Source organism: Lutra lutra, chromosome 13, assembly GCF_902655055.1.
Source record: "Lutra lutra chromosome 13, mLutLut1.2, whole genome shotgun sequence".
Taxonomy (NCBI): Eukaryota; Metazoa; Chordata; class Mammalia; order Carnivora; family Mustelidae; genus Lutra; species Lutra lutra.
In genome coordinates this window covers 93557143-93578437 of record NC_062290.1, presented here as the reverse complement: position 1 = coordinate 93578437, position 21295 = coordinate 93557143, and the positions used below count along the sequence as shown (strand labels likewise).

Genomic DNA, 21295 nt, shown 5'->3' with positions numbered 1-21295 from the left:
ACTGGGGGGAATGGGATGGCTTTTCGGACTCTGGAGTAAGGACAGTGGGTGCGAAGCTTGGGGTCCGCGATAGACGCAGTGGTCAGTGATCGTGGTGTGGGCTCTGGGCATCGCCCGCCTCCTCTGAGCCCCCCTCCCAGCTCCTAGGAGCCTCCTTGCCCAGCCTGGCCGCCGCACCTGGCTCCGGACTCAGCTTCCCTTCTGCCGTCACAACCTAGGGGGAGGAGCCCCTTGGCTTCTCGGTCACTGTTCTAAACTGGGCAGCCCCTGCCCATCCACCCGGGGCTTCCCCGTGCCCCACCCTTGCCACTGAGGGTGTCGGGGGGTCTGCCGTGGGTGCGCCGGGATCGGAGGCCGCTGCCACACCTGTCTGCCTCACAGGCTGCCCACACGTGCCCGGTGTGCTCCGAGGGACCGAGGAGAAGCCAGGCTGCGATCCCCCTGAGCTACAAGACCTCCCGCAAGTGGTGGGGCCCCTGAGCCCTGGACCCCAGCAGGGCTCTGTGTAGACCCTGCAGACTTGGAGGGCAACTGCCAATTGGCTGATTACAGCTCGTTCAAGACGGCGGACGAGGCCGAGACGCGCAGGCTGCATAGGAAAGGGGACCTGCGTCCCAGTCGGGCCCCGCGCAGTGTGTGCCGGGCGACCCTGGGCTGGGGATTCCGCACCCTGAGTCCCAGCTTCTCCATCTGTGCCCGCAGGACAGCGAGCAGCCGGTGTGTGGGGCCTGAGGCCCCTACCCTCCTCCCCATGGGCCTGTGGAAGGAGACGCGATCTCACACCGGTTCCTCGAGCCTGGTTTCTGGACTGCGCTCGTGGCACGGGACACTTGCTACAGAGCGGCTCCCAGGGATGCCGTGGACCTGCGTTCCCTGAGGGCCCTGAGGACTCCCGCGACAGGAGCCCCTGAACTCTGGAGCCCGGGGCTGCGGAAAGCTGTGCGCTCGGGTGGGCAGAGCAGGTAAGAGGAGCCTGGGAGCTTGTGCACCGTGAGTCACATGGTCTCATGGGGGAGGCCGAGGAAAGCCCCGGGCAGGGCCTGTTGCCCCCATTTTGTAGGGGTCTAGGGAGGCTGCAGGGGGTGGGGTGGCACTGCCGAGGTGGGGCTGGGCTTCCTGCGCACGGCTGAAGACGGAGCATGCAGCCCCGGGTGCGGCTTGCTGCTTCCGCTGGGGGTGACCACAGCAGCCCAGGCAGGGGAGTAAAGACACTGGCCAGGGAGGGGACAGCCCTGGCAGTCCTTAGGGTCCTGGGGAGCAGCGGGGGCAATGCGCCGTGGGAAGGAGGGGTCGTGTGCCTCTGAGGCCTGGGCAGACTGTCCTTCCCCGGGAGCTCCGTGGACGCCCCCGCAGAAGGAGGGAGGCACTACTGGGATGCAGGGTTCATGCTCCTGAAGGCAGGGTCCTTTGCACACCAGCACCGCACCCCCCTCCCCGGAGCAGCCGGTTCTCTGAGGTTGCATAAGGATGATGAGCTGAGGTCTTCAGCCTGTGCAGAGCAGTACCAGCTGGGGGTGCCCCGGGGGTCACCTGTCCTCCCTGAACTATCTTTGCAGGGGGTGCCCATAAGCGCTTTGTGAACTGGCATCAGCTGGAAGTCGGGGGGGGGGCACAGTCACAGCTAGGAGGGGTCGGAGATGAAGGTGCGCGGCGAGCTCCCCAGAGCGGCGACGCTGGCCCCAGTGAAAACCAGCATCCGCCGCCCCTGCCGCCCCTCGCCGCCCAGCCCCGGGAACCCGCCGTCTCCGAGCCCTTCTGGCCCATCCGTGTGCCCGACGCACACACCCGCGGCGCCGCAGCAGGAAGGGGATGTTTTTCAGGGTTTGCTTTCCCACAGACCCGGGTTTTGTTTTTTTCCTTATTTGTGGTTTCATTTGCGTTTCTGAGAGCGGTCACCGAGGGCCTCGGCCACAGCGGCCACAGCTCTGGCTCAGCGGGGGCTTCTGAGCTCGCTCCGTTGGGAAGATGGCCCCCTGCTGAGCAGTCCCCAGTCTCACGCCCCCCACTGACTGACCCGGGAGCCCCGCTCACCCCAAGTCTCCTGCAGCCCCCCCCACTCCACAGCATCTTCACGCTGCCCCAAAGGTCCCTTTGAACCTAGAAAACTCTCTTCAGAAAGGGGGAGAAGTTTCCATAGGAACGTTTCAGCTGGTCAGAGAGCAGCTGGACAGCCCTGGGCAGGCACCCCCACACCTGCTGAGAGATGCGGGGCCGCCGCGCACGCCGCAGCCCCAGGTTCCCGCAGACCCCGAGCGAGGACCGCTTCCCGTCCTCAGGCCAGGGACTGACCCTTAACTGGGATTTTAGAAGCAGCAGACACCAGGGGACCGGCCGATCATAGGACCACGTTGAAATCCAAGCCCGCGTCTACCAAAGAGCACCTCACGAGAATAGAAGGGACATCCCAGAGCCACTCGCTCCACCATGCGGACGACCAGCCTCCCGCGGCTGCCGCAGCTCGTTACCAAAGCCCTGGTGGCTTAGAGGGACAGAAACGTGTTCTGTGCATTCCAAGTCCTACCTGGGTCTCACTGGGCAGGACGTGAGTCACCAGCAGGGCTGTGTTCCTTCTGGGGACTCGAGGGGGACGTCTGATTCTCTGCCTTTCCCCGCCTCTAGAGCCCACTGGCGTTCCTTGGCTGAGGCCCCTTCCCCCAGCCTCACAGCCTGCGACATCTCCTCCCGGCCCTGCTCCCGGGGACCGTCTCCCTCTGAGCACATCCGGGAAAGCCTCTCTGCTTGGAAGGACAGGAGGTCGGGTCGGTCCCCTGCACCACCCAGGACCATCCCCCATCTTGGGGTCCTTAACTTCATGCCATCTGCCAACTCCCTTTGGCCGTGTAAGGTGACACAGTCCACGAGGAGTGGGGATTAGGGTGGGAACCTGTGGCAGCGGGTCTATGATTCTCCCTATGGCAAACTATTGAAAGGAAAAGCAGTGTCGTGTCCAGAATTTGCAGAACCCCTAAGATCAATCAGAACATTAGGACAGCCCAGTACGAAGTAGGTAAGAGATTTGACCACACGCTTCCCAAAAGATGATATCCACAGCATGGACATATTTTTACAAAGTTCTCGGTTTGATGAGTTCTCGGGGAAATGGGAATTAGAACCAGAAGGAGGTCCTATCATGCACTCACACGGATGGCCGGATTGCCGCAGGGATGCTGGGCTCCGGGCGGATTCTCACGCACCGGCCGAGAGCTGGGGACTGATGCCACCAACCTGGGAAAGAGTTCGGCGTGAATGCTGGAAACTGAGCACCCCCCCACAGGCTGACACTTCTGCTCCCCAAGGACGGGAGAGCTGTGGCGCGCTCCCGCCATCGTGGCCAAGGACGCGGATACGTGAGCGCCCAGGCAGGGCAGCAACGAAGGCAGACTCAGTAGCGTGGGCTGGGGAGCCCGCCGCACGCCAAGCTGTTCTCGAAGTTAAGACGGCCCATGGTACGTGGTACATGGGGTTGTGCGTTTGGGACGTAAACAGACACAAGGAAACCAAGACAGCGATGGCTTTCGTGGGTGGGATGCAGACAGCCTGCGTGGGGCCCATGTGCCCTGTTTCTTCTCCCGGGTGGCGATCTGCCACTGGCTCCACCGGGATAAAAATCTCGGGGCCACATTTTTCACGAGGTGTACTCTCGAGTACGTGCTGTGTCCACGGCTATAAGGAACGCGTGCTCCCTGGGTCCAGGAACAGGGGCAACGCGCCCGCCCTTTCCTCCCATCGCGGGTCCCTGCTTTGGTGCGGTCCTCTGCAGCCCAGCCACTGGCCAGACCCACCGGGTCCTGGTCGCAGTCTCCAGGGAAAGCCATGTCTGTTCACTGGGACGATGCCTTATTCCTTAGTAGGAAATCATCCTAGAAACTCAGGAAGACGTGAATTAAGTGTAGATATCATTCACGCAAGTCATAGAATTACGACTTCTGCATTCAGGCATCTGGACAGGTTTGGTATCTCACACTTGCGTTTAGAGAATTTGCCCTGTTGCCGAGAAAGTCGCACGAATCCCAGCTTAGACGTGTAAGTAACTTGGTCTCATAACGCTGCGTGGAAATCTTAGTGCGCATCTACGCGGGGCGCCTGGGGGGCTGTGGGCTCATTGCCTTTCTGAGTGAAATTACTCAGGTTTCTAAAAATTAATTAGCACGAGGACGATTCTGTTCATTAGACGATCCAACAGCCCAAGAAGGGATTTGAATCTTTTACACTTTATTATTGCACTTTGAAGAGTCGAGGGTAGTTATGAATTAAACGTGCCGTCGTCAAAGACCCCGGAACGCTGACTGTGAGGATTTGCAGGTCTTGGGAGTGGAAAGGCAAGATCGATAACCAGGCGTAAATGACCAGTGATCGGGGAAGAGTTACATCGTGTTTTGTTTTGTTTTGTAGCTTTCGGAAACCACGCATTAATTTTAAAAGGAAAAATACCAAGGCAGAGTTTCCTAAACCCAACTGGGGACATTTCGGTGATGGCGAGATCTGCCCTGTGTGGGCGTCGGGAGGATGAAATAAACCAGAGCACTGGGGGGCAGGGAGCCCCGTGGGGGGAGGGGCAGGAGCGTCACTGTGGCCCCGCCCGCAGGTGCCGGTGGAGGGCTTTCCCGCAGCCTGGTCCCCAAGCTCCTTCTCTCTGCTCTCTGGGCCCTTCTGTGTCCCCTGGGTGTCTTCATTACCCCGCGGCCCCTCTACCAGCTTCCCCTGTGCACATCCTCCCCCTACACCTTCCGTGCGGACGCCGGCGACTGAGCATCGCCCTGGACCTTTTACGGACGAGTCAGTGGTCCCTCCGTCGCTTCACCAGCACAGAACGCCCAAGCCCCTAACTGCACCCCTCCTGGCTTTTGTCATCGCTGCCCAGACCCTGCTTCAGCCACTCCCCGGAGCCCCGTGGACACGGATGCCGTTGCCATGGCGCTGTCCCCTCTGCCCCTCGTGGCCTGTCCACCCCCTTGCCCCGGGGGCCTTGCTCTTGTTGCTTCCCCCTTTCCATTTCTTTCGGTCTCTTGTGCTTGCGCTCCGGTGCGGGTCTGCCGGTGATGAGCTCGGTCCGCTCGTTTCTCGAGACACCTTAGTCTTGCCCCCCTTTCGAAGAGCCTGTTCCCTGGTGCGGAATTCTCGGCTGGCAGTTTTTCTCAGCCGGGGGCGGGCACGTCCAGCATTTCCAGACGCCGGTATTTCTTTTCTTTTTAAAGATTTTGTAGTTATTTATTTGAGAGCGAGCAGGGAGCGGGGCGTGTGAGAACACGCGTGAGAGGGAGCGGCAGAGGGAGAGGGAGAAGCAGGCTCCCTGCCGAGCAGAGGGCCTGACGCTGGGCTCGATCCCCGGGACCCCAGAATCACCACCCGGGCCGAAGGCAGACGCTCCACCGACGGACAGCCCGGGTGCCCCGACATGCCCTTGTTTCTGCACAAGTTCTTAGGGTTTCTCCTCTGAAGGCACATGACCCTTTTCCTTGGGGTTTCTAAGGTTTCCCCTCTGCCCCTGTGCCTGTGCTGGGAGGGGTGCGTGAGGCTTGCTGGGACTCCCTCCACCCTGCCCCCCTGCTCCCAGGTCTCCCCTCGCACGCGCGGGCAGTATGCTCTGGGTGCCTCCCGTCTGTTTTCCAGGTCGTCGTCCCCAGCCCCAGCTTCAGTCTGCTGTTGTCCTCGAGCCCTCCGCTGCGCTGCTGCGGCCCCCGCCCGCTCAGCCTCCTGCCTGTGCTGTGCCGGGCGGCGGCCCCCGGGAGGATGGGCTCTGTCCAAGCAACACCCCGCCCCGACGGTCCCTGCATCCCCATCCCCTGTACCCCCGTCCCATGCACCCCTGTCCCCGCCACTGCCTCCGAAGAGAATCTCTGAACCTGGTCCCACGCCTGTCGTGAGGTCATAAGGCGGCCGGTCCCTGTTTTCTCATCCATTCATGGACTCCGGGGAGCATGTCCTCCGACTGCAGTTTCCCTCCCCCTGGGGCTCCCCTGGTCACCTTGTTTCAATGGTCACCCTGGATTCATTCAAGGGGACCGTCACCCTCCCCCTGGTGGGGACTGGGTAGACCTGTGACTTTGTAAGGAACACATCTATGCCACAGCTTTCCCTTATCTGTGAAGTTCTCTCCAGAAATAAGTTCTGGGGTGAGCTTGCCAGTTCCAAGCATGTAGAGTTCTCTGTGAAAGTGACCCTGTATGGGAAACACGGAGACCACGACACCGCACGTCACGCCACTGTGTGCTAACCCGGTCCCGACTCCGCGTTCTTAGTGCTCCGATTTGCTTCTGCTTTGGCCTGCTCCGGCCTTGTGCTCCGAGGACTCATGGGCGCAAGGGGGACAGGGGTCCACGGAGACGCCCGCCGACATGGCGCATGGGTTTTCCCACGTGGCTTGTCATAGAGGCAGCAGGAAGCCGTCCGCAGACACAGAGCCTCTTGCCCGCTGAGATCTCGGTCTTGTAGGTCTGGAATGAGCCCCCAACTCTGTATTTTTAAGACCCTCCCGGATGGTTCTGAGGGGCAGGCCCGAGCGGGAATGCGTCTCCGCCATCGCGCTCACGCGGCCCGAAGCCTGGAGCAGCAGAGCCGGGCTGGCCACCCGCAGACGCCACTGCACCGCCTGGCCACCCGCCAGGCCTGAGCTCCTCAGATGGGGGACCGCCACTCAGGAGCGCAGGCCGCTGCCTCAGGGGCCTCGCCAGCCTGTCCGGCATGGTTCTGGGGTTTTTTTTTAGCTGGGATGTGCCCTCTGCCCTTGACTCTGACGTCCCGGCCCCGAGCCGGTGCCTTCTGGGCGTCCTGGATCAAGGACTTTGAACTTCCTGCCCTGCTCTCCGCTGGGCCCCCTCCAGAGCTGAGCTCTGCAGCGAGGCAGGGCCAGTTCCACAAGCCGAGGAGCTCCGATGCCACCGACCACTGCCCCGTCACGCCGCACGGGCTGCCCTCGGGGGCGGTCGGGGCCCGGGCAGCCACCGGTCTTCCTTCTGCATGAAAGCAGAAACCAGAGAGGTCGCTCCTCTTTTCTGACCCCAGGATGGGCTGGTTCACCGTTCAGCCCCGGTCTAAATTGAGAACGCCCCTCTCGTGATGGGGGGCTCGTATTTGCTGCTTTGGGACAGATGGACTTTTCCAGATGGCTGCTGGCTCTCCGGGCTTCCTGACTGGGACTTCTGCCACATCTCGCAGTGGGCGGGTGGGGCTTCCAGGCTTCTGTGAGGCTCCGGGAACCGGCTAATTGGCCACCCCCTCCCCATATGGCTCATTAGTCACGGGGACAATGACAACCCCACAGAGGAGCTCGAGGGTGGCTAGAGAAACAGGAAGGGGCCTACATGGGCTCACGCTCAGGGCGAGTTTCAGGACCAGAGCGCATATATGGGCTCCGGTCTGCCCTTCCCATGTCTGTCCGTCCATACCTTGGCCCCTCTGTGTCAAGCAGAGCGACTGCCAGCTGCTTAACCTTCCTATCTTGGGGATATAAGACAAGACAGATGTGTTTCCCGCCCAGGTGACGGTCTGACGTCCCTGGGGTGGGTAAGCCCCTCCTGCTGTCCACCTTCTCCATGCGCTCCTCCTGACACACTTCTCATGCTGCTTTTGTTGCTAATGGATGTGCACACGTCTGTGCCTCGATCGTCATGGGGACGCCTGCTTGGGGCTTCCAGCCTTGAGCACAAAGACTGTCCGGGCCCCGCGTGCCTGCTGGCCAGGTGTGGGGACGCCTGACCCTGGACCCTCGGACCGTGTGCCCCTCCCCCGGGCCGCTCAGAGCAGCCACACGTGCTACCTTATACCCCCTCGGTCTTGTTCCTGCCCAGGGACCCGCAGGCCTATGGTCAGCCTTGCTCGATGTCTGAGGCTGTCCTGAGTGCGTCCCACGGGAGCCCGGGAGGGATTGGGAGGCCGAGTAGGGGACCTGGGGCCCGGGCTGGGCCTGGGACAGGCCAGGTCACCTCTGACCTCGCGTCACTTTCTCAAGGGCCGCCTGGGGAAGACTTTAGGACTTACGGTTGTGGGCACGCGGTCTGTGTCCGGGCCGCTCTGCCGTGTCAGCAGCCTAAAGGCCAGGGGACCACAGACCGTGGCCACCAGCACACGGAGGCAAAGGGCACGGCCATGGGCCCTGTGCTCCAACTCCTGACCCGAGAGCCCCAGAGACTCCCTCAGCATCCACGGTGGGGCGGGAACCAAAGAACAGAGGCGGCGTGACCCGTGGTCAGGGAAAGACAGGTGACGCCCACGTGTGCCGAGCAAGGAAGCAGATGTCTTTATTGAGTAAATGTGTGACTGTCGAGATCAGGGTTCCCTGTTCTCACCGGCTTGGAAGGTAGAAGGGGCGTTAGTGTGGGTGAAAGGCACAAAGCACACGGGGTCCCAGGAGGCACCAGGCTGAGGACCCCAAATCAGAGCTCCCTGCCCTGAGAGGGTCCAGACCAGCCCTCCCTGCGGCCACTGTGTGCGTGGATGGCCCCGTGCTACACGGGCCTCACCATCATCTCCGACACCTTGTAGCTGTAGTTGTAGCCTTTCCCCGACTTCCAGTTAATGCCATTTGCAAAGGTCTCATGGGAGCCTGGGAGGTAGAGACCATTGAGATTCGCCAGGTGACACTTATCATACCACCAGGCCCCCTGGTAGCGCTCAGCACAGTTTTCTGGACTTGAGTCGTTGTCCTGGTCCTTGGTGGAGAACGGGCGGTTGTTGTGGTATGTCAGGGAATCACCTGTGCGGAGGGAGAGTGGGCCGGTTTATTTGGATCCTAGTTCTAGGTAAGAACTGAGTGACCAGGAGTTCAGGTCGTGCACTGCACAACTCCAGAGGATGCCTGTGAACACTTGCTCTCTGGTACAGTGACCTCGGCCTTTTGGCATCTCGTCTGTCCCTCCCAGCTGGCAGGCACCCTGTCTTGGACGGAGGCCACTCCCAGCCCTGGGCTCCTAGGTTGCTCAGCAGAGAGCACCAGGCACCGTGAAGCAGGAACCCAGGATCCACAGAGATGGGCTCCGTTATCACCCCGTCCCTGTTTGTGTCAATAGTGGCAGTAAGAAGAAGAGCCCCTCTTCCTGCACTTTCCACTAAATGGGTCCCATTGACCTGGAGGGACCATGAGGTGTGGGTAACATTTCTTCACGTATGGAGGGAGAGCCCCGTCTGGCGCCCGCCTCCAATCTCCCTGAGGAAGAGGCAGAGCCAGGACGGGAAGCAGGTCCCTCTGCGCTGCCGCCCAGGCCCCCGGCCCGGGGCGGACACTCACCCGCGCTGCCCCCCGCGAAGGCTCCCAGGACCAGCCTGTACTTGTCGGCCTCGCCCGCCATCCGGAACGAGCTGTACTTGGCAAACTGGCGGTTGCCCTCAAAGTCCACGAGGTCTACCCGGAGCTCGATGGTTCCTGGGGCAGAAAGGCTGTGAGGTCCCAGCAGAGGGACCCTCGACCCGGGGCTGGCAGGTGGGAATTTAGGGACGGGTGGAGGGGCTGTGTGGACCCGGCATCCAGGGTTGGCACAATCATGGACGACGTCCGTGGACATAGGACGGGCCGTGGAAACCACTTGCCAAGGGTCCTTCTGCCCCCGACATGCCCTCCTCGTGCTCACGCACTGGGGCACGACACTATGCTCCGTCAACAGTGCCTTTTCCCCGCGGGTTGGGACATCACTCCAGCCCCGTGCGGTAACCGCTCGTGCGTTCCTGCGGTGGGAAGGTCGTGTGCTCCCTGGGGCCGGTGTGTCGGGAAAGGTGGGGTTACGGCTGGACGTGGAGCCCACCCCCGAGGCCTCTGGTCCCTCCTGTCTCGGGATCTAAGAGGCTAGTGGCCTCACGCTTGCCGGAGTCCCTCAGCTCAGTCCTAACGTGCTCCCACCTGGTGTGTGAGATGAAGGCCTGGCTCCCACGCATAGGGGGGCCCGGAACAGAGCCAGCCCCGGCAGGAGGAGGGCGGGGTCCTCGGCTCGGGGTGGGGGCAGGTGGAGGTCGGGGACCTACCCTGGGCGGTCAGGGCGTGGATGTTGTCATTCCCCAGCCAGAACTCCCCCAGCTGACTGCCGAAGCCTCGCTTGTACGCGGCCCAGTCGCGGTAGAAATCCTCGGAGCCGTCGCTCCTTCGCTGGAACACCTGCGGACGGCGGGAGGGCTCTGGCCGGGGCCCTGCAGGGGTCCGAGGCTCAGGGGCCCACCCTATGTGGTGGCTCAGGGGGTCATCCCGGCCGAGCCCCCGGAATGGCTGTGCAGCCTCATGTCCGACCCCAGGGGTGGGCAGAGCCCACAGCTGAAGGAGGGGGAGACAGGAGGACCAGAGAGGGTGGGCGACAAGCCCAAAGCCACACAGCTAGAGGTTTGGGCTCCCTCTGGGCCTCGCCCCAACGTTGCAGTCCGTCCCGTAGCATTTATGCCCCACCAAGGTGCGTGGTTTGCCCCAGCCTGGGCCAGGGCGACGGGTCGGCCTCACGGGGGCATCCGGACCTTTTGACCACGGTCACACGATAGTGTCCTCCCTGCGAGCGGACGAGCTGCTCTGTGGGATCCCCAGGCAGAGCCCACTGCCCCCACGCACCACTGGGCGGTCCCCTGGCCGCCGACACTCACGGTCCATCCCCCGCCGTCCGTGTCCATGTCGCACAGCACGCTCAGCGGCCGGCAGTCGGGCAGGTAGATGGTGTGCCAGCCGGTCAGAAAGTGCCCTCTGGTGAGCAGGTCCTTGCAGGTCCGAGGTGCTGGGGGCAGACGGGGAGGCTGATGTCAGGCACGGCGCCCTGGGCCGGGTACGGTGGGGAGTGGGGGAGTGTGATTGGGTAGGGGGGAGGGGACCCTGGGCCTGGACAGACTCCAAGGCCCGGGCCCCAGCCGTGATGGCCAAGCCCAGTCTACCTGGCCATCCCCTCCCAGACCCGCCCCACCTGAGTCCACCGACCCCTGGTCTTCAGGGGACATCTGGGCTTCCCGAGAACATTGCCAGCTGCCGGCTGCCCATTGCTGAGTAGCCGCGGGAGGGAAACGTGTCTAAGAGTGTGTGGTCCTTGGGTTCTGGAGCCCGGCTGAGCGTGGGGCTGGCCTCTGGTGAGCGGGAAGCGGGGGGAGGTCGGTGGCGTGGTCAGTCACCTGTGTCACAGGACTGAGGCCCAGGCTCTCCTGTTCGTGGGGACAGGACACACATATCACTGGCTAGCAATGGGCGCCCCCGTCCCCTCCAGCCACAGGTGCTCCCTGGCTGGCACACAGCATGGTCATAGGGTCAGGATCTGTCCAGGGCAGATTGTCCAGTCCCAGGGATGGGCTCTGAGACTGCCCGTCCTGGGAGCGGGTCTGCTGGGTCCCTGTGTCTAGCCTGGACTGGGGCCCTTGGGTCAGCGCCGTCACTCAGGGTCTCGCCATGCACCCCGAGCCGGCCATCTCCTCAGGGCCCCAGGTCCTCAGTGGCGCGGGAATGGACTCGTCTGGGTCTCTCTGGTCTGCGTCAGCTCCCCCCACTTTCCCCTTGATCCTCTGCTGGGGGAGACCCTGGGGGGCGTCGGGCATTCAGGTCTGTGCCCCAATCCTGCCCTCTTTACTTGTGCACGGAGCACGGGACTGGGTTTCGAGTTTGTGAGTTGCCTTTTCTGCCTCTTACAATCTGTCTGATAAAGAAATGCGAATAAACAGGGGGAAGGTAAGGGCAGTGTCCACATTCAGCAATAACGCTGTCCTGTCATCCCTTGGGTCCCCGCGCAGACGCCGGGCTCTGCACCTTCACCGACCGGGCCAGCGAGCCCAGCCCTGACCCAGACCCTGCGTGCCTCCCAGGCATTTCCCTTACGGAAAAGGGACTCGGGTCTGAGACCCTCCCCCAGCAGATGCTGCCAGGCTGACTGCGGTCTCGGGGACCCCCACGTGGACAAATCCCCAGGACTGCGAGCCCGACTCACCTTTCTCCCCGCACACTCCTTTGTCCCCTCGGTCCCCTGGAGCAGAGACAGGAGGATAGGACCCCCGACACAGCGGGGTGTGGTCAGGGAGAGGCCGCCTGAGCGCTCAGACACCCCCCGTCTGCTCTGCCCTCAGGGGTCTGTGGGGGCCGAGTCCCAGGCCTCCCGCTCTGGGCAGGGCACCCTCATTGCTCTGCTGGCTTTCCAAGGGTTCCAACGCCAGGGTCTCCAAGCTGGGGAGGAACACCAAGGCCTGGGATCCCGTCCCCAGGAAGGAGAGGTCCCTGTGGACCACATTCCCTGGGTCAGGACTCTGGTCACGTGCTAACTTGAGGGTCCTCGGAAATACGACCCGAGCCCCGCTGTCCCTCTATCTGCGTCCATGTCCCTCCCCTGTCTCTCTCTCTCTCTCTCTCTGTCCTCCTCCCTGTGTCCCTGTGTCCCCATTTCCCTGTCTCCCCATCTCCCTGTCCCTCTCTCTCTGTGTTCCTCTCTCCTTTCTCCGTGGACAGAGCCCGGGGTCCCGCGAGGGGCCGTCGCCCTTCATCCCGTTGTTACCTTTGGGTCCCGGTGGTCCTGCCTTGCCAGGGACTCCAGGGGACCCGGGTGCTCCTGCAAATTCCACGGACACGGGCCTCATGGGCAAAGGTGCAGCCGCCACCATCCCACGTGAGCTCTCTGTCCCGAGTCCTAACGCCCGCCCAGCGCCACTTATCCACAGAACTGCTGCCCCCGGGGTGGACGGAGCAGCCACGGCCACTAGGGAGCCGGGAGCCTAGCCCACCCCCGGGTCTCGCTGGAGCCGATCGGGCGCTGGGTCACCCCGCCCCGGCCCGGTGCGCGTACCTCTCTCTCCATTGACGCCTGCGTCTCCTTTGGGCCCTGCGGCCCCGGGCAGCCCCGGGCAGCCCCGGAGGATGCTGAGCTTGTCGGAGCCCTCCAGCCCCACCACCTTCACCTCTGCAGGGAAACACGGAGTGACGGTCAGTGCCTTCCCCTGCGCCTGGTGGCTCCGCAGGTCCCGCACACTGGCCGCCCGCTCCGAGCCTCCTGCCTCTGTGCGGACCTCGGGCCCGGGCAGACCGCCGGGACCCCCGCAGGGTCAGCCTGGAGGCGGGTTTTTCGCGTCTGGGGTAGACTTGCTCTATCCCCCCTCTGCCCTGCTGTGTGTGTGGGTCTGGCCGGAGTAGATGGCCTGGGAGTCCTCCCTGCCTGAGGCAACCCGGCTCCTCAGTGCTGTGTGTCCCCGGACAAGTCACTCAACCCCTCTGGGCTTCTGTCCTCAGGGCCCCGGGAGCACCGGACGAGGGCTCGGGGGAGCGAACGTCAGATGGTGCCCCTGTTTAGAATCTGAGTGGGATCCATGGCGTTTGGAAAGAGCTTCCCGCATACTGGGGACTCTCGGGAGACACGAACAATGAGTATTTGAAGGAACTTGGGGAATTGGGGTCACCGTGGGTGATCTCAGACCTCAGGCGTGAGGTCTGGGTCACCCCCAGACCTCAGGCGTGAGCTCATAGAAGTCCTGAGCCAGAAGGGGTCCCTGTGGGTGCCCTGGAGAGGGCTGTGCTGGCTCCCGGGACACATAGCCGGGCCCGCAGAGCTGGGAGCAGAGGGTTATTTACTTGGTGGAGTTGAATCGTGTCGATGCCGAAGCTCAGAGAGGCCTCCACGAGGCCTGTGGGTGCCATGGTGGGGCACGGACACCACAGGCTCCTGTGGAGGACACGGCAGCTGACACCACCTAGGGTGTCTCCCTCCTGTCCTTCTGGATTCTCCTGTGCTTAGAGGTGCCTTTGTGCCTCCTCCATCAGTCTGCCCTCCAAGGGGGGAGGCTGCTCTCCTCCACACAGGGCCTGACCCACCTGCTTAGGATTTGGAGCAAGACCCAACTCCCTTTCCCCTGAATCTGCTGAACCAGACTGTCTGTGGCGAGGGGCAGGGATGCGGACTAATGTGAGATCCTCTGGCTTTGAGAACTTGAGAGAGCAACTCTGGAAGGCCCACAGGCAGACAAAGATTGTAAATGGCATTTTCTTCCTCCTTGGAGACAGAGTGGAGACCTAGAAGCAAGGCTCCTGGGGGCTTGTCCCAGACCCAAGAGGGTGGCCGGCATCACAGCTTGCTCCCTCCCTCCCACCAGCAGCCCTGGCAGGTGTCCGCATCTGAGGAGGATGAGGAGAGTTGGGAAGATGCATGTGGAGGGCTTAACTGGGACCCTCTACGTGGCTAGCAAGATCTAGTTACCAGCTTCAGGAGAGCCTCACCTGGACAGGTGTCCGCAGCCTGCGTGGCCAGGGTCTTGATGCAGAGGAGCAGAAGGAGGCGACCAGCAGGCCCCAGGGGCCTGGCGACTCTGCTTGGCTCCATGTCCTCTGGTGTCCCACGTTGAAGAGGCTCCCAGCTCTTATAGGGCACCGAAGCTGGCCCCAGCCTGGGCCAGCAATTTCTCAACTCCCAGTGGGACGCCCACTTCCTATACAGTCTTCAGTTGAACCCACGGGAAATATCAGGTAATGGCCAAGGGTGTTTCCTTCCATTTGCGCCCCACCGGTTTTCTGCTAAATCAGGTTCACTTCCCCTAGCTAGGGCATCCTGTTCCCCATTAAGGGAGCTCCCAGAGCCCCTCTGCTGGAAAGGGTCTGCTCTGTGTTTGGCTAAGGAAAGCCCAGGCCCCAAACACCCTTCCCAGTACCGAGCTATACCCAAACGATACTCTTGGCCTTGACTGAGGTATGAGGAAGAGCTGACTAAAGATAATCTCCCTCCCTCATCTGATTTCCAGAATATTCAGGGTCTGAGTGAGTCCCTGGGCACTCAACATGAAAGAAAAGAAAAAGAAATCTGAGTACTTACTCTGTGCCAAGTGCCACTTACACAGTCCCATTAGGTGGATAATATTGTTTGAATTTCACAGGTGGAGAAATTGAAGTCACAGAACCAAGAAGAGCCAGACCTTTGTGTCAAGTTCATCGAATGCACCAAGGATCCCTGGGGCTGTTTGTTACATCCAGAGGCATGGATAGGTCTTTCCCCCAAACCTCTGAGGCCTTACTCCATATCTCGTGCTATGGATCCTGCTCAGCCTGAACATGCTGTGGGCATTCTGGGAAGAGGTTCTGGAGAGGTGTAGACATGGTCACTAGTGAGAGTGGGATGGTATCAAGAGGGAAGAGCAGAGGGTAAAACTCTGACATTTCCCTGGGCCAGGGTGTGTGGGCTGTGGTTCAACCATAGAAGTGGGGGTGGCCGGATAAGAGGTTTCATGAAAGGAGTGGGTTGTCGAGGGGCATCTAGGACCTTGTGTCCATCTCTGTGTGTACTGCAAAGACGCTAAGCTTTCCATGTTTTGGTGTAGTGGCCTCAGTCTATTAAGACAGAGGAGGGGCGCCTGGGTGGCTCAGTGTGTTGGGCCTCTCCCTTCAGCTTGGGTCATGATCTCAGGGTTATGGGATCAAGCCCCTCATCAGGCTCTCTGCTCACCGGGGAGCCTCCTTCTCCCTCCTTCTCTGCCTGCCTCTCTGTCTACTTATGATCTCTCTCTCTCTATCAAATACAATAATAAAATCTTTTAAAAAATGTTTAAAAGACAGAGGAACATGTGGGTTGCATGGCCTGAGGCACTGTTCAGCCTCCCTGAGCTACTGGAACAGGCAGCCTCTCTCTGCAGGCACGGGTCTAGACTTCAGTGATGTAACCTGGTCTGGTGGAGAGAAGTCAGTTCAGGAATGCTCTCCTGGCATGAGTCAGGATAGGGAGAGAGGCAGCGAGCGGGTCTATGTCCCTCAGACCCCAACTGCTGGCAGCCCACAGACACCAAAGTCCTTCCTCTTTGCATTGCTGATAGGATTATTTTAGGCAAGATGTCAACAATACATTCAGATATCAAGTTCTTATTCTTAACGGTAGGTGGGACAAAGAATCAGAAAGGATGTAAGCTTCTCTCAAGTACAAATACCTTAAATTTGGACCGATAAAAGGCATTTGACTTTTGGAAATGGCATTCTAGTATTTGGGGCCATCTACCCAACTAAGTGCAAACAAGCAAAATGTTAAAAAGTTTTGCTTGAAGGTACAACCAAGTTAACCACACAGGAAAGGGTTATCTTGCCTAACTCTTGGGAGCAACAGAAATCTGTAGAGGGGAAATGAGCACTCAGAGCCTCTTTCTGCCAATCCCTAAAAGACAGCTGTGAAGCTGCTCAGTGACCTTGCCAATTTTGCTGTGATAAAGGTCAAAGTGTGAGGTCGAGGGAGTGAATCAGGGGTTGGGATCCAGAGGGCTGCTATCCACTCATGAGGATGGAATCATCCATGGCCAGCCTTTGCAGGGACCAAAACATGTTGGTGTGTTGCAGGAAAAAGTCTCAACTCCTGAATTCTTGTAAGGCCTTATGAGGTTGTTAGTGCCCTCAGGCTTCCAGCCAAAACCAACAAAAATGTCCTCTGATGGAGAATAACTTCATCCCGGGACCTAAATGATTTCAGCAAATATATATATTGTTTCAAATTAACTGTTAGAACACAAAACAAGATAACCAGGTTCATGAGGATGAAAGGCAACATGTAGAAGAACAAATCAAACCAACAGATGATAGAAACAGATCCCCAGATGCTGCAGATATGGAAATGACAATGTAATTAATGGTGAAAACTGAAAAGCCCCAGCAGAGACTGAAGACAAACAAGGGTGCTTATAATCTCCACTTCTGGTCAGTATTATACTGGATTGCACTGTCAGTGCAAGGCAGAAAAAATAAAATATAAAAGGATTGGAAAGGCAGACATGAAGCTGCTATTATTTTCAGAAGATACGTTTAATATGTGAAAAATCTGAAGATCTAAAATCAAAATTTTAGAATGAATAGATTTAGCAAGAATAAGTTATAATTCTAAAAATTATCACAAAGTAGTACAAGATGACATTTAAAAAATTTGCTATAATAACCACACCCAAGTTAAATAAAGACTCCTAACAAAATATGTGTGAATCCTCTGTGTTGAAAGCTATCAAATATGAACTGAGAGACACCATAGAAGATCAAAATAATGGGAAGAATATTTTATGTTCTTGGATTAGAAAACTCAGTATTATAAAAATGTTAGTTTCCTCCTGACTGATCTACAGAGTCACTGCATTGTCAGTCAAGTGCCCATTTTCTTGTGAAATAAAATGAAACAGTGAATTTAAGATTTGTGTAAAAGGCAAAGGGCCAATAACTAAGTTGTTCTTGAGTAGGAACAAAGAAGGACGGCTTGTTCTACCTGGTACCACAATCATCATAAAGATATAGCTATGTAAGAATGTGATAGTCGCTCCAGGACACAGAATAAATCGACAGAAGGGAATATAGTCTTGAAACAAGCTTGGACATTCTTTGACCCCCGGTTTACATTCGTGGTGCCCTACAGAACACTGGGAAGGAAGAAGGCTTCCATAAATGGGGTGAACTGCTGAATGTTCATACGGGAAAAACAAGAAAGCCACGTTGGCCCTTGTACACACATAATTCATGTTGAAAGAATGCTAGACCCACTGTGGAAGGGGAGACAATTGTAGTTGTAGACTACATTGTTAGGTATCAAATAAGCTTGGTGGCATCTTACACAGGACAGGAAAGCTCCAAATGTAAAGGAGAAGTCTAAAAAGTGAGGTTGACATTAAGAACTCTTGTTTCTTAAGATACGTCACCTGGGAGCAAAAAGATAAGCACAGGAGGGGAAAGGTATCTGCAGCACAAGGAAGTGACCAAAGGCTTGTATCCAGAAGAACTAAAGACCTCCCTATGAATCAACAATCATGTTGAAAGTGGGAAAGAGCATTGCACGCACACTCCCGGGAGAGGAGAGTTAAGTGGCTGTGGGACGATGGGGACGCCTTTCTGCTTTGTCAGCAGAAAGATGCAATTCAAACCACATGAGGTCTATTCATGTACACTCACCAAAGGGCAGAACTTTCTCATCAAGGAGGGCGGTGCCATCTTGGCGAGGCTGCCCCAGCAGGAGGGGAGCCGTCCTCCAGCACCGCTCAGTGTGGGTCACTGTATGGCCACTTTGGAAATCAGCATTGCTCCCTACAGTTGCACACACGTTCCTGCTCTGCAACGAGCTCTCGGAAACCCATTCTCCCTCCAAAGAAGTGTGTACCCAGGCATAGGGGACACCTGCAGAAGAATGTCAGGCTCCAGACTTCAGACAACCAGAACGTCTGTCTAGGGCAGGACGGACCTGTCCCCCGAGGTGCGGTCTGCCGGGAGATAACGTGAAGGAATCCTGCTTCCTGCAAAAATGTTGAAATTCACAAACGTGCACTGGACATAAAGGAGCGGATGTTGTGTGATAGTGTTGGTGTATCAGGTTCCAAAAAAGGCAGCTCCCCAAAAGTGCCCATGTGCCAGCTTTGCTCCTGCCTCGCGCCTGTCTGGCTGGTGCTCTTGGTTCTGAATCCTGCCATGGGTCTTTGAGTGACCAGGAGGATGACCGGCTGGAGGAGGGGGTCACTGGACAGAGGGAGTGCCTGTCCCCTGGGCTTGCAGGACAGGGGCCACCACCCCTCCATCCCGGGGGCACTGACCCCATCCATTGGGTGGACAGAAGTGGTCGCCCTATAAAATCCAATGGCTTGGGACTCCTGGGTGGCTCAGTTGGTTGAGCAGCTGCCTTCGGCTCAGGTCATGATCCCAGCGTCCGGGGATCGAGTCCCACATCGGGCTCCTTGCTCATCAGGGAGCCTGCTTCTCCCTCTGCCTCTGCCTGCCATTCTGTCTGCCTGTGCTCGCTCTCTCTCCCTCTCTCTGACAAATAAATAAATAAAATCTTTAAAAAAAAAAATCCAATGGCTTATTGCTCAACAAAGTGCTGTCGTAATAACATCAGGACTTATGACGCCCAGCAGCCTGGGGCCCCAACACCCCGTGATTACAACCAGGGCAGCCACCCAGGGTCTGGCCCACTTCCTCCTGAGCTGACCACTCGGGGCCTGGCAGAGGCAAGCTGGCTGAGCACTACTTGTCTCCAGGAATTGGAGACGTCCCTATAGCTTGTTCACGCTGTGCGGTGGGCCAGCCATCCCCTGCTCGCGTGCGGACGCACCATCAGAGGACCCGGAAGCCCTCCAGGCCTGCCCCTGGGACCCGGTAGCAGGAGCCACATTTGGATGCCGGCACACAGGGCATCAGCAGCCCATTCCCCTGCACCGCACCCCACCTCCCAGTTCCGAGGAGCCGCCCTCCCCGGCCTGGCCGCTGGGATCGGGTCCAGCCTCAGCTTCTGCTCTGCTGTTTTACCACCTGGGAGGAGGAGCCCCTTGGCTTCTCGGTCACTGTTGTAAGCTTCGACAGCCCCGGCCCAACTACTCGAGGCTTCCCCATGCCCCCTGCCCCCTGGCCGCTGGGCTGGTCACGGCTGTTCTGCTGGGGTATGGGGAGCTCTGCTGTGAGCGCCCCAGGATCAGAGGGCAGCAGCCCGAGTGGCCAGGGCTCTGGCGGAGGCTCTGTGGGCCCCCAGCATGAACAGGTCCATAAAGGCCCTGGGGACCCAGTGTCCACAACGTGTGACACTTTCAAGGGCCCACAGTCATTTTTTTATTTCTTTTTAAAATCAGAAGAAAACGAACAAGATTTGCCCCAGATTATATTTGTCTTTGAACCTTCACAGTTGTAAGATATGACTTTCAGTATTTTCTATGGAAGAAGGGGCCCATAAAGGCAGAAGTGCTCGGGCCCCAACGGGGAGGTCCCCCTAGGGACCCTGCTGGGTGAGGCTGGCTCTGCCGGCTGCCGGCTGTCAGGAGGAAGCCCTCTGTCTTCACAAGTGCTGCAGTTGCCCTGACTTCTTGGCCAGCCCTCGAGATCTCAACCATCTCATGCCCATTCCTCCCCTGCACGACGCCCTCCAGGGATCTGCAAACTCGCTGGGCCCAGAGAGGACTGAGCTGGCCATCTTGGCCCATGGCAAGCTCAGTGTGTGACCTCACCCACGGTCCCTGTCCCTAGACCAACAAAGGTGGTAGCCAGCAGGAACGGTCATGCTGCACAGAGGGGAGTCCCCTTGGTTTCACATCCATCAAGGAAGGGCTTAAAGACACTGCTGAGAGGTCCTGGCGGAAGGCCGTACCTTCCGAGGACGGTCCCTGGCGTGGAAAAGGAAGAGCAGATGGGGAGGTCTGGTGGTGTCAGCCTGTGGGACCCGCCCCTGGTCCAGGTGCAGAGCAGGATTCCTGTGGCCTGCAGGTGGGGGCACGACCTGAGCCACCCGCACCCAGAGGAGCAGGGATGGGGCCATCACAGCCACGACCCTCATCTCTGAGGACAGCAGGGACCTTGTTTTCTTCATCCAAAGGCTTCTGGGGGGAAATGAGGGTGCAGCCACGCCTGTGCTCCCATCTCCAGGAACCTCTTAGATGTGGACAAGGATGCCATCCCCCCACACTGGTTTTTCCCCACCTTCCTCCGCTCTACCTCGTCTCCCCAGTGGGGTGAATTCTGTCTCCAGGAGGGATCACCCAGCAAAGGAGAGCAGCCCAGAGGGAAGGCCAATCCTTTTTTGGGATCTCCAGGAAAGAATGGGGCCACCTGTTCTCCCAGAAATCCCCCCGGCACGTATGCTCGGGGTAAGGAGGGGGGTTCCAGGACGGTCAGGGGCTTTGTAAACGCCAGCGTAGGGCAATGAGGTGGGCAGTTGGTCCCTGAAAGCCCCCAGGGGCCAGGGAGGGCTGATCTCCAGATGCCCTCTTGCCCTCAACCTCTTTCTGTCCTGAGACCCCACACCGCAGCCTCCTCCCTGCTGTAATGTGTTCAGTGGATTTTTTTTTTTTAATTTTAACCATGTTCTTGCAAAGTACATTTTTGTGAATGTATTTTTATCTTAGGTCAATGGCATTCACTGTGTCTCATTCTGAATTCTGCTTTCAGCCCCGAGCTCCCAGTGTGTGTGTGTGTGTGTGTGTGTGTGCGTGCGCACGTGTGCGCGTGACCCTTAGGGACATCCGTCTTGATACACACCCACGCTTTGTCCTCAACTGCCAAGTCACACTCAGAGGCGTCCTGGTCATCTCTGACTTGTGGGTGTTCCCAGTGACGGTACGGTATGGCCTTGACCCCCCCACACTCCAGCACGGGGCTGCACGCAGGCTCCTGGGGGCCTGCGAGCATCTCCCCAGGGTCCCACCGGAGTGGGGGTTTGGGGTGCTGGGCCCACAGAGGCTTAGTTTGCCTTAGTAACATTGGGCTGTTGTTCAGAATGGCTGTGCATCCCCACTGGGTCCTGCCTTCCCCGGCTGTCTGTCCAGCTGTCTGTCTGACTATCTGTTTGGTGCTGGGTGTGGCCCAGTTGGCTCAGCTTTCGGGCTTCAAGACTTTCCTGTTACGGACACTGCCCGCCCCCCATCGCCTTATCTGATTTCTGGCTCTTAGAGTTCCCGTGTTTCC

General features: G+C 58.9%; 2 protein-coding genes across 2 annotated transcripts; one reads left to right on the top strand and one right to left on the bottom strand.

Annotated features, from left to right (window-relative positions):
• Positions 1-1965: 1965 nt before the first annotated feature.
• Positions 1966-20676, top strand: LOC125083916 (uncharacterized). Its single transcript, XM_047700924.1, has 2 exons — positions 1966-5008; positions 20667-20676. Exon 1 carries the CDS (start codon positions 3053-3055, stop codon positions 4025-4027), a length of 975 nt encoding a protein of 324 aa, XP_047556880.1. The 5' UTR covers positions 1966-3052; the 3' UTR covers positions 4028-5008; positions 20667-20676.
• Positions 8214-14260, bottom strand: LOC125083915 (ficolin-1-like). Its single transcript, XM_047700923.1, has 9 exons — positions 14135-14260; positions 12714-12827; positions 12426-12479; positions 11868-11903; positions 11065-11094; positions 10552-10679; positions 9952-10081; positions 9224-9358; positions 8214-8692 (listed from the first exon to the last, which is right to left on the bottom strand). Exons 1-9 carry the CDS (start codon positions 14235-14237, stop codon positions 8445-8447), a joined length of 978 nt encoding a protein of 325 aa, XP_047556879.1. The 5' UTR covers positions 14238-14260; the 3' UTR covers positions 8214-8444.
• Positions 20677-21295: the final 619 nt, after the last annotated feature.